This window comes from Nematolebias whitei, chromosome 9 (assembly GCF_014905685.2).
Source record: "Nematolebias whitei isolate Nwh7 chromosome 9, NemWhi1, whole genome shotgun sequence".
Taxonomy (NCBI): domain Eukaryota; kingdom Metazoa; phylum Chordata; class Actinopteri; order Cyprinodontiformes; family Rivulidae; genus Nematolebias; species Nematolebias whitei.
The window spans coordinates 35,655,360-35,667,580 of record NC_056506.1 but is presented as its reverse complement, the minus strand read 5'-3'; the positions used below and the strand labels follow the sequence as shown (position 1 = coordinate 35,667,580).

At 39.2% G+C, this 12,221-nt stretch overlaps 1 protein-coding gene across 1 annotated transcript in view; it reads left to right on the top strand.

Annotated features, from left to right (window-relative positions):
- LOC119414244 (receptor-type tyrosine-protein phosphatase S) overlaps window positions 1-12,221 on the top strand; it is a 100,675-nt gene that overhangs the window by 53,716 nt on the left and 34,738 nt on the right. The window contains exon 6 of the mRNA XM_037681343.1: window positions 8,327-8,437. Within this exon, the coding sequence (XP_037537271.1) occupies window positions 8,327-8,437 (111 nt within the window). The remainder of the gene's footprint in view (window positions 1-8,326; window positions 8,438-12,221) is intronic.

The following is a 12,221-nucleotide window of genomic DNA, read 5'->3' as shown; positions in this document are numbered from 1 at the left end:
CCCACACTCTTGCAATATTCTAAACATCCATCCATCCATCCATCCATCCATCCATCCATTATCTTTACCCGTTTATTCCATTTTGGGTCACGGGGGTCACTGGTGCCCATGTCCAGCAATCACTGTGCGAGGGGCGGGGTACACCCTGGACGGGTCGCAAGTCCATCACAGGGACACATAGAGACAAACAACCATTCACTCTCTCACTCACACCTAGGGACAATTTAGAGTTACCAATCAGCCTAACATGCATGTTTTTGGTCTGTGGGAAGAAACCGGAGCACCCGGAGAAAACCCACGCATGCACGGAGAGAACATGCAAACTCCACCCAGAAGGGCCCCTGGACCAGGGTTTGAACCAAGGACCTTCTCGCTGAGAGGCAGCAGCTCTACCAGTTGCGCCACCGTGCTGCCCATATTCTAAACAATGTTTCTAAACTCTGAACGTTCAAAAAGAGCACGGAATGTCATGATTTCAGCTCCCTGCCTCCTCTGCTCTTTGCCACCTGCAAGCGCTCTTGGCCACGCCCACTTCTCCGTTTTGCAGGTGAACAGCTGATCAGCTGCAGCAGAAAATTTATCATGCTGTATGGGCTGCACAATGGTGGAGACGGATGCTTTTTCTGCAGTTCTGGGCTGCACAAATGTGCAGCAGGTGCTAAATAATTTCACAAAATTTATTTTAAATAAAAATCCCATTCTGACTGTGCAGCTTATCCATCAATCAGCCAATTGTGTGTCATGTCCACACTTAATTTGAAAAACCGCGTTAGAGCAAGTCTGCGATAAACGAACTGCAAAGTAGCGAGGGACTACTGTATATAACTATATATATATATATATATATATATATATATATATATATATATATATGTGTGTGTGTGTGTGTGTGTGTGTGTGTGTGTGGAGCAAATTAGTTTTTTTTTATTTTGTATTAACATTGGTTCCCCACCTGCCCTTATAAAGTGGCCTTGCTGGAGTGGACTACATCCAGGGTTCTGCTCTGGGCCACAATCACTCTCTTCTCACTAGTCTCTCTTTTCTGCCACTGTTGGGTCTTCAGAAAGCTTTTATGTCCCGAGTGGGTCAAGAAGAAAAATGATACAGAGAGTGATCACACTCACATCTCACAAAAGAGGACTCCGACATCTCCCAGCCCTCAAGTATCCATCATGTATGGGGGGGGGGGGGGGGGGGGGTTCCTCATGCAGGTTGCTGTCCACTGCTATCAACACTAAGTTCACACATCTGATACCTGCACACACACAAATGCATGTGCACACACACACACACACACACACTTCATTCATTCCTGGGAGCAGTACCATATGCTGCTGGTGAGCTGAACTTTTCCTGACGTCTTTGTACTTCAAGCAGGTATCCATTTATTTTTCCATGCCATCTGCTGCATCAGTTTAGACGTGTGTGAGGAGAAGCATGACGAGCGATCTGTCTGTCCCTGACATTTGGGGCTATAAGAGCTCGGGTTCTCCAAAAACACTAAGCAGTAGTCGTAGTTCCCCGTATTTTAACACATGTTGCAAAGTACTTGACATTTCTGATAATATTTGATCAGATCTGAACGTTCTGTGGCCTCAGTTCAAGACTGGATTTGAGTTTCAGAATAGTGACTCCATTTCCTTTCCGAACTTTTCTGTAAGTTAAAGCTCAATATTTTCTTCAGGTTGACTATTTTCTATATGATGATTTTGTGTTTAGATTTTTGTTATTTAGGTGGGATTCATATTCAGGCAATGTTTTCATTACAGCTTTTTAGGGTTTATAACACACAAATCATCATCCAGCCCCCTCCTTGCTGTGCTGTCTAAATGAGTGTTTTCCTCTCATTTTAACCAAAAGTTATTTTTCTCACTCATTTGTTCACATAATATTTCTAAACAAATATCTGGCTTTTTGCAGAAAAGTGGATTTTTCTTTAAAGCCCTGCAGTGTTCTTTGATATTTTCTCCACAGAGGACTTTTGAATATTTGTCCACCTAACAGAAAAAAATACCCTGTGTTCCTTTGCAACCTTGTAGCCTATTGATTTAGAAGAGTTTTTGCTGAAGAAATGCCTCTGGGAAAAGGTAGCCATGGACCTGAATTATCTCCATTTATTAAGCATTATTTGTCCGTTCGAATTATTTGTTGCTGCTTAAAAAATGAAATGTCCAGCCTGAAGGGCATTATTTCCACTAACACAATGTAAAGAACTTTAAATTTAAAGGTCCACCTAATTAGACCCAGTAGTCAACACAAATGTACCAGTGTTATTGTTGTTGTTTATTTGTCATATGCAGGTTAACACAAGGTCAAAAGTGCAATGAAATGTTCAGTATGAGAAGCATCGATTTGACTCGCTAAAAACAAACAAGAAATACTAAAGCATGCAATAAGGGTACAAAATAAAGTACCACAAATTGAAAAAGAAATATATTTATAAGGTCCAAAAAAAAAAGTAAACAACAACATGGTAGAATATAACGGGGCAATTAGGATGAATTTGTATGAATAAGTATTTCACATATGGTAATATTAGCTTAATTAGCTTAAATGCACATGATATATATAATGCCCATAACTAACATGTACTACACAAGTTGTGTGACATGTGTAATCATTGTGTGTCATCCGTGTACTTGAGTATGACATTTCAGCTGTGCTCGGCAGTACAGTCATGTGTAAATAGAGAGTTCAAGAGTGGACTGAGGACACAGCCCTGAGGTGTACCAGTGTTGAGGACTAGTGTGGAGGAGAGATGACTGCCGATTCCCACTCCCTGTGGTCTGTTGGTGAGGAAGTCCAGTATCCAGCAGCAGATGGACTTCTTCAGGCCCAGTGTGGTGATCTTGGAGACCAGCTTGGAGGGCGTTGTGCTGAATGCTGAGCTGTAGTCAATGAAGAGCATTCTCTCATAGATGTTTACCTTCAGATGGCTGAGGGAGGTTTGAACTGCTAAAGCAATAGCATCATCTGTAGACCCGTTTGTTCTGTAGGGGGTCCAGGGTGTCAGGGAGGGAGACACAGACGTGAGTCTTGATAATTCGCTCAAAGCACTTCATGATGACAGATGCGAGTGCTATGGGCTGAAAGTCCCAGTGACCTAATCTGTTTAAATTCCACTTGCATACATTATTTTCTTTGGTAATGAAGTGATCAAAATGAATACTTCATCTCCAATTTCAATTTGGCATTCACTAAAATTAGCACCGATATATTTTTTTAAACAGTTGTTGCTGAGCTAAATTAATTAAGGTAAATTAATTTCTCACGTTGTGTGTGTGGAGGTGGGGGTCCAGGTGAGCTCTTTGACCTAGATGTTCTGGAAAAGCTATCAGGTTAGCAGTATCTACTGTCATCTGATTAGCTAAAGCTCTCAGGCCAGCAGACATGATACACCACGCAGGATTTCACAGCAGCTCAGTTTACTTTAGTCACATCTCATTCCGAGTCTGTCAGCAGCTTCCAGACTAACAAACTGTTCTCGCTCGTCTTGTCTGCCCTTTTTACTTTCCCTGTTTGCACCTTTTTGCTCCGCTCCCCCTCACTGACAGACACGAAGCTGGTTCAATTCCAAAGTTATCTCCGTGCTGTTTGTTTATGTGCCGGCTGACCTCTAAATGTGAAGATGCACCAGTTTTTTCTCCATATATGGTAATGACAAGTTTTGCATTAAATAAAAAAAAGAGGTTTTCATTTGCCAGTTTCAAAGTTGTGCTGATGGTTAGCTGTTTGAGCTGCTTCCAGCTGTCAGACGAGCTCTTGTTTGCACAGGTCCACCTGTCCAGTCCTCCCTCTCCTCCGCTTCATCGTTTCCTCTCGCTTCTCATCCTACATTTGCCACTTTCTGCAGAACAGATTTGGCTTGCACAGAGGTTAAATTAATCCTCTTTTTTTTTTTTTTTACCTCTCCTAACTCTTCCATGTTCCACCGGATTATGAGAGAAGAGACATAGGGAGACAGAGGAGGGGAGGTGGTTTCCTTTCATGTAGCTGCAGAAGATGGGAGCAGATGGATGACAGCCTCGGCTCACTTAACACCCTCATATCTACAAAACACACACTTGGACTGTAGCTGAGAGGAACGAGCTAAACCTTCCTTCGTTTAAACGTCTGAAACCACAATACTTACTGTATTTTCTGGCACATAAGTGGCAGTTTTTTTGCATAGATGTCAGTCCAACGACATAAGTCACAGGGCATGCAAATTATGCAAAAAATGTGCGACTTAGGCCGAAAAACACTGTAATCCCCCCCACCCCCCTATTCATAATGCAATTTTTGACTGATGCTTTAATTTTCAAAGAATTGCAACATTGTGTCCTCCCGTGCCCACTCGCTTCACGCTGGGGCAGGTGGAGGAAGGCTGGAGAGCTAGTGGCTCCGGCCGCGATGGACGGACGGACGGACGAAATGAAGCTGTTTTGGCCATTAAGTAAACGCATAATAAACGTGACGGGTCAGCGATGACACATAATAAATGCGACTTATACACCGGAAAATAGGGTAAACACGATCCCGTTCAGCTGCAGAGTTACAGTTTAAAATGTACACACTGACATTACCACAATACTCTACTGTAATTTCATATTTCATTACAAAGCCTCAAAAATGATTTTTAGTGACATAAATCTGTCTTACTACAGAGGACATAGCTTTTAGGATTGTTTAATAAAAAGAATATTACAGGGTGCAAATTTTCTAAATTAGCCTTGCTGCTTTGTTGCAGCACATGCCCAAGTCCTTCATGTTTGAGTTTTGATTCCTAAAACTATTTTCAGCAGTATTTTAGATTTCTAAAACTATTCTCAGCAGTATTTTTGATTTCTAAAATTGTTTTCAGCAGTATTTTTGATTTCTAAAATTGTTTTCAGCAGTATTTTTGATTTCTAAAACTATTGTCAGCAGTATTTCTGATGGCACTCGCTTAGCCTGGCACAGTCCCATAAATCTGCAGGTCTGTATTAATCTGGAACCTCTGATCATGAATGAGACCAGCTGGCCAGTTTTTGAATTCGTTTAAGCAGGGGAGGAAACGGATGCACGTCTTTGGAGTGAACGAAACCTGAGCTCTCAGGTTCCCCCTCTCCTCACAGATTCCGTTAGCACAGGATGTGTATCTCCTGATATTTGGATCATGTTAAAATGTACTTCCCCTCAGAGCAAATAGTCATTTAAGGCAGTTTTGTTACCGTAAACCATTTATTAAAATCTGCCATTCAGGAGGGAAATCAAAATCTCATTATTTAAAACAACATTAACACTGACCATCATTCACCTCCATACACTGAAAAAAAGCTGTAAAATGACTTTAATGTAATATTTTTAAAGATAAATGCTTTACTCATGACTGGAGCTGAATTAAAGTGTCTAATAAATTAAATGATTTATTTAGGATGCGTTATTTACTTAGACTTCTTTTCTGAACGAAATACAAAAACACCATAACTCAAAATAAATGTCTTTTCCATTCCACAGCTTGTTGACAGATATGACGACTGCAAAAATCTATTTTAGTTGTAAATAGCATCATCCTTTTAGGCATATTTGGCAGGTATATTGATTTTACTTCTGTTTTGACATCAAAATGGAAGTAAAAGCAGCATTGTAGAGAAAAACATATTCATAGACTTCATCAAATGGATTATAAAGCTTTGGAGAACAGCCGGACCCACAAAGAGTCAATTCATCATAAGTACAGAACTTATTAATGCCTCTTCCTGTCTGAGTTCTGATCCGTTCTAACTTCATCAAACAAACTTGTTAGTTTTATAGAAACTCATCAAGGGCCCTCCCTTTTCCCCCTTCGTCTCATCTCAGCATCATCAGATCCAACTGAACCTGTCTGAGTCCAAATGAAGTCAAGAAAATATTCTCAAGGTTTCTAACTGGGGGAGAGATGGGGGAAATAAGAATGTCAGCTACTGGCCCTGCCATTCTATAAACAGTGATACCAAAGCCTTATCAGATCAGGATGACGCTGTTAGGTTCGCTAGGTGGGGCTCTTGGTTCTGTTGACAGGGTGGGGCGCCCTGCTTCTATAATGGTAGGGCAAACACTGGATCTGTTTGTGATGGGAAACGTTCTCAGATGTAACCACCAAATTTCAGCTGTGTATGTGTAAAAATAGTTGAGTTAAAGCCATTTGAATTTAACTTAGGTGGCCATCTTCATTTTTATTTTTTTATTCAGTATTTATGGGTCATTGCGCTCAGCTACCAGCGCACCAAACTTCAGCTCAGTATCTCAAAGATTAACCGAGTTAGTTCCGTCAGGCATTTTGAATGAGAAAAATGGCATTTTTGCAAATTACGTCGCCATGGTAACTCGAAAGCCAATTAAAGCAACAACACACATCATGGTGCTGAGCCGGTCTTTTTGCTATAACTTTCGTGGGGGTGCATGTTACGATTTGGGCCACAATAAAGTTCATAGAAGAGCAAGACACTTTTCAGGCAGATAATAATAGGTGGCTACCTTTCTAGGAGGTCCACAATAATATTTTACAATACATACGTATTGTAATGTATTAGGAATAAGGTAAATAAATAATATATTTCTATCATAGCAGAAAGAAAGCAACAAACCAAAATTAGTTGATTTCTTTCTTTTTTTTTTTTTTTTAAGTTAGCTAGATTTGAGCTGTAAAAACCAGAAGCAAGAATGAATGCATATATAAATTACTGATTACATTTGTACAATAATGTAATGTTTTGACTTTTGGGAAGAAACTGATTAATAATTATCAAAGCTTTGTCCATTTTTATTAGACTGCTTCTTTTTCTCGTGTAAAACAAAAATAAATGACGACATTTATTCTATCACAGGAGATGTACAATACTGTCATCACTCATTATCTCCTTACATCATATGAGATCTTCATTTAAATCTATGGCCTGCAAGGAGGCGGTTTCAATAATTTTTCAATAATTTTAAAATTAGATTTCTAGTTTTTATTTCTTTATATTTTCTTCTAATCTTTTAAATACTAATCTTGATTGATTTTTCTAAATGCCTTTCAGCCTTTGTCTTTGGCTCTGTTTCAGTCCTTTTCAGTCCAGCTTTTGACCATTTGTAGAAGAATGTGTTTTTTTTTTTTTTTTTTTTTCTAAGGCTCGTAACTCACATCAGAGGTTAAGGCATATCAATGGTCCTAATCTTAAAGGATGAATGAGTCCCGTTGACACAAAACAGACAGTTTAGTACAAAATCAATTTTAAATTGCATTTTTAGGCACTTTGTTTCTCGCTGTCTGTCACAAAGACACAATTTGTTCCTAGTTGCCTTAGTTGAATTCATATAAAATAAAAAGAAAGCAGTCTGACAGACATTAAACAGTATTTTATCTCTCTCTTACAAGACAATGCCTTTTATCACTCTCAGACAATCTAATTTAATAGAAAACAGTACAGTACTCTGTGTGTGTGTGTATATGTGTGCCTATTCATCAAACGCATGTGTGTACAGTATGAAAGTGTGTGTGCTTAGTCATTTTGAGCTTTTCCTTCCTTTCAGAGTGAGTGAGTGTGGCCCCCTCCTCAGGCTTCATGTCAAAGTCATTTTATAATGACATGAATGTGACAGAACAGACGGAAAGAGCAAAATAAAAAAATAAATAAATGTCTCCGTTGGTTATTCAGAAGGCTGTTAGCGCAAACATAAAAATACAAAATAAAAAAGACTTGTGTGTAAGAATAGCACCCTTTGAGTTGAGGGGTGCCTGATGAGTGTAGGGTGTAATTATAGAGCCCGTTGAGGGAGACACTGTTTATCACGGCGGGTTTTAGGTGGGAGGATAAAAACAGAGGAAGTAAAGCGCTAAAGAGCATCATTGGGTTGTTGCCTCGGGGTAAAGCTGCTGTCACTTTACTGCCAAGATCGCAAAAGGATTGTTGTTTTTTTTCATGGCAGCAGGAGAGGAATCGCTAGCTGCTACAGAGGTATACAACTAAAAGTGTCATCCGAGTTTACCAAAAGTCAGTTGTTTTTCCACTTGCCAACTTTTTCAAAAGAACCTTTCAACTTGGAGCATGTTATTTGCTCAGAAGAAGTGAAAGGGATGGAGTTGTGCTGTTTAAAAAAAAAAAAGAAAAAGAACAATCCTTTCTAAAAAGGAAGAAAATAAATACAACCTCTGATATGGAGGAGTGCAACCCGTTCAGATCGTGCCTCGCAGAGATAACAAGCCAAGCTGACTTCATGAAGTAACAAGCAAGAAGACGCCCAAGGGTCAAACTGGAACCGAAGAAGCGCAGGCGACGACGGATGTCTCCGGATGAAAAAGAACGTGTTTGCTACAAGTAAACATACTCTTGTTCTCCTGCAGGAGCGTTGCAGATCGAGAACAGCGAGGAGACGGACCAAGGGAAGTACGAGTGCGTGGCCACCAACTCTCAAGGCGTGCGCTACTCCTCGCCTGCAAACCTATACGTCCGAGGTAGGACGTGAACGCAAAACACACGCACACACAGACACGCCTACAAATGTTGAATAGATCTACGATTGGGCTGCGCTAATCAATGAAGCTACCTCTTTTCCATAACTGTGTCCTTTAACAAGTTTTACTAACCCATCCATTGTCTACAACACACGTTGACCTTGTTGTTTGGTATTTCTCACATTCCACCTTAAACCTGGGTGTGATCTGGAGTCACAGTGAGCTCACACCTTGGTTTAAGTGCACTGATCTTACTACTGCAGTGGTTTCTGTACTAGAGGCAGATCGAAAGAAAAATCCCTGATTTTATTAATGAACTGGCCCCGGATGTTGGTGTTCTACAGGCTGTAACGCCACACCCAACGTTCAGATTTCTTACTTTGGTTTTCATATGAAAGTGGCATTTCCGAATCATGTGTGTGTGCGAGAGTGGTGCGTTGGAGCGAGTGGCTTTGCGCTGGCCGTTTTTATTCTCTCTGTGTTTCCTCGTTCTCTCTTCTTCCCCCCCTCTTCCCTCTCACGTCATTGTGTTCTGCATCAACCCCCTTCCATCCCTCAGAGCTTCGAGAAGGTTGGTGCGCTCTTTCTTTTCTTTTGTTACTCCTTTTGTTTCAGAAAGCGACACTTATTGAAACACCAGGACACAGAAAAGAAGATTTTTTTTTTTTTTAAGTAAAGGACAAACCAAAGGAGTAGTTTTAGTCCAACAATTAAAAGGTGATTCCAAAACGGAAGCGATGACAAAGCGCTCTGCTTATGCAGCAGAGTGCATCGACTGCATTGTGAGGCCTTGTGTGCAGAACCCTTGGTATTGCCTTCAATCCCCGATCAATGTTTTCTGCATGGTATGATCTTGTTGTCATGGAGACCCAAGAATTGGAAGATTAAAAAGAGGCAATGTTTGCATGGAAGGAGTGAGAGAAAAAGAGAAAGGAGCACGTCTGTTGACTGACGGACTGACAGCAGCATGGCTCAGTGTGTGCTCGCGCTTGTTGATATGCTCGGGTTGTGATATTATTGAACTTGCTGTCTTTTTAAGTCTTGCAACTTTTTCCTTTTTTGTTGTTGTTTTCCTTTTTGTTTTTTTTTCGCCTCCTCTCCCATGTCATCACATCTGCTCCAGCTGTTGCACTGGTTGGAAATGTTGCGCCTGCAGTGAAGTTCCCACACGCAGCTTTGTTCTGGAGTTTTGTTTGGTTTCTCATAATTTGGCTGGTCATGCCATAAACTCAAGATGGGCAAATAAATAATCGCAGTACTAGATGTGGAGTTTTGCTTAAGTGCTTGAAATAGGACTTACTAAAGGTGGTATCGGACTGGGCCGCGACCAACAAGTGAATGTCTCCAGTATGTCTCAGAATGTTTGTGTAGCAAGTTTCATTGTCCTTGCTTGAGTTGCAGAGACTCGCGCTCTTGACTCTTGCATTCGAAAAATTTTCAAATAAATGGTGTGGAAAATGTTCTCTCTAAATTGCCACAGTGTAGTCACAGGTGTCTGAAACCTTTTTTAAATTTGTCATGGACATCTCCAGCAAGAAGCCTGCAGGGAAGATGTCCTCTGATGGAGAACAGGTCCAGGTCTAAACCCCGTGCCGATGACAATAAATAATATCTATTATTTAAAAAGCTGGTCCATTTCTGTCTAACTTTGTTTTTAAAGTAGACCTGTCACAATAACAAATTTTGCTGGGCGATTAATTGTCTCAGAAATTATTGTGATAAATGATAACATTGTTTAAAAATTGACAATAATTAGTAATTATTGTCAAATTTAAGAAGAAATATAGGCAATTTGTTTTGTGTGTAGCACCTTTTTTGACTACTGGATGGCAGTATAAAACCATTTGAACTGAAGGATGGATAGTGAGGGAGTGAGCAGTGTGTCTCTTTAAGAAAATGGGAGGGAGGACCCTTGACGTGACATGGGCTGTCTCGCTTTCCTTTATTTCAGTTCTCAAAATGGCGGACGCTTGGTGTGGTTTGAGCTCTTTAGCATAGCATTTTTTACACAAAGCTTTTAATTAAAAAAAAAATCAGTAAACAAGTTCTCAGCTTCTTTTTTTCAGAGAAAAACAACTTTTTACACGAAGGCACAAGTTTTAACCGTGAATTTCGGAGCTTCAACCAGACGGAGGTTTTTTCCCCAAGGTCAGCTTAGCTCGTTAGCTTCTCAGCTTATCTGCTTTTACTGATCCAAATACGTGATTTTGGGCGGTTAAAACGGATTTTACCAAAAAAAGAAAAAAGAAAGGGAGGGGTCAGTGAAGAGCACCAGAGTTGAACCTTTTGTCTTCCAGTGTCTTCAGTAGAAAGAGAGGGACAGGAAGAAATGACAAAGTCGATAAATGAAAATGAGGTAGATAATTTTCATTTATCATGCGATTAATTGATTTATTGTTTATTGTTTATTCCTACAGGCCTACTCCAGTATGCCTCTTTGTCACGCTTATCACATTTAACGAAAAGTCAAATTTGTTCTTAATATCCACCTGAAGACTTAATGAGCCCATCCAACAACCATTCATGTTCTGCAGATTTTTTTATAATTTAAGAAGATCCTCATCCTGCGTGAAAGGGATCTAATCTTCTACTACTGCTACAATACCATTTAAAGAATGTGGAGTAATCTGATATAATGTTATACTTGTCCATAGCTTATTATTTCAATTTTAAGCCTACATTAAGGTGATCTTAAGTAGTCTGATAGATTATTGTAGAAAGCTTTATGAGAGGATTTGCTAATCAAATCTTTATCCAGTTTTAAACTGTACAAAATACACAAAGAATATGAATTTGAGAACTTCATCAAATTAAAAAAACTCATAGATTTAGATGCCAGCAACTTGCTTCAAACAGTTATAAATGAATAGGCTACATATCACTTGGATTTTATTCATTAAAAAATATTCATTAAAAAAAAACTAATTTTGAATATGTGCAAATCGAGGAGTCCACTTGCTATAAATAAAAAAGACATGTTACCTTTGCATAGAATTTCTGCTGCTTAGAACTCCAGCAGCTTCCTGGAAATATAATTTATCACTAATTTAACATTTTACATTACTACACATGACCTAATAATAATTGTAATAAAACTGTCCTGTTTAGATAAAACAAATTTGAGCATTGTGTTGGTAAAATAAGCAAGAACTTTTCAGAAAAAGGTGTTAATTGAGTAGCTTTTCATTTTGCTATGAAGGCGTGCATTGTCCAGTATTACTGGTTTATATGCAGTGTTTGCCCTAACTATCTTAAATGCTAGTTTTCTCTTTGTTGGGAAAATACTGCAAATGGTCCATCTTCTAGATAGAAAACAGTGTTTATGATCTTCACTTCAATACATTTCCAAATAAATGAGATTTGTATGGAAAGTCTCATAATTTTTCTTCTAAATTCCTCCATTGTTCACACTGTTGCCTTCATCAACAGCATCAAATCGGTTTTTTAAATCAGCGTTGCCTCGAGGCCTGAAGTGTTTCAGCACAAACATTTCTCTGGTGTCTCTAAATCTGATGGTAACATTTTATTTATCCTCTAGCTGACTGTAGGTTTACATCAGGAAATGTTATTCTCAGAGTGTTTTTAACTCGCCCACACAATAATGGAGTAACTCACACCTTCTCCATTTTTGCTAACTTATTGCAAATTAATATACTTGTAGGTGTGTGACATTTTATCAGATAGTTTTTTTAATTAGTTTTACAGAAAAATTTTTTTTTGCTGTATTTTGTATCCATTCAGACTATTTTTAAACCCCATTTTAACCAAGATTAAAATTATTATG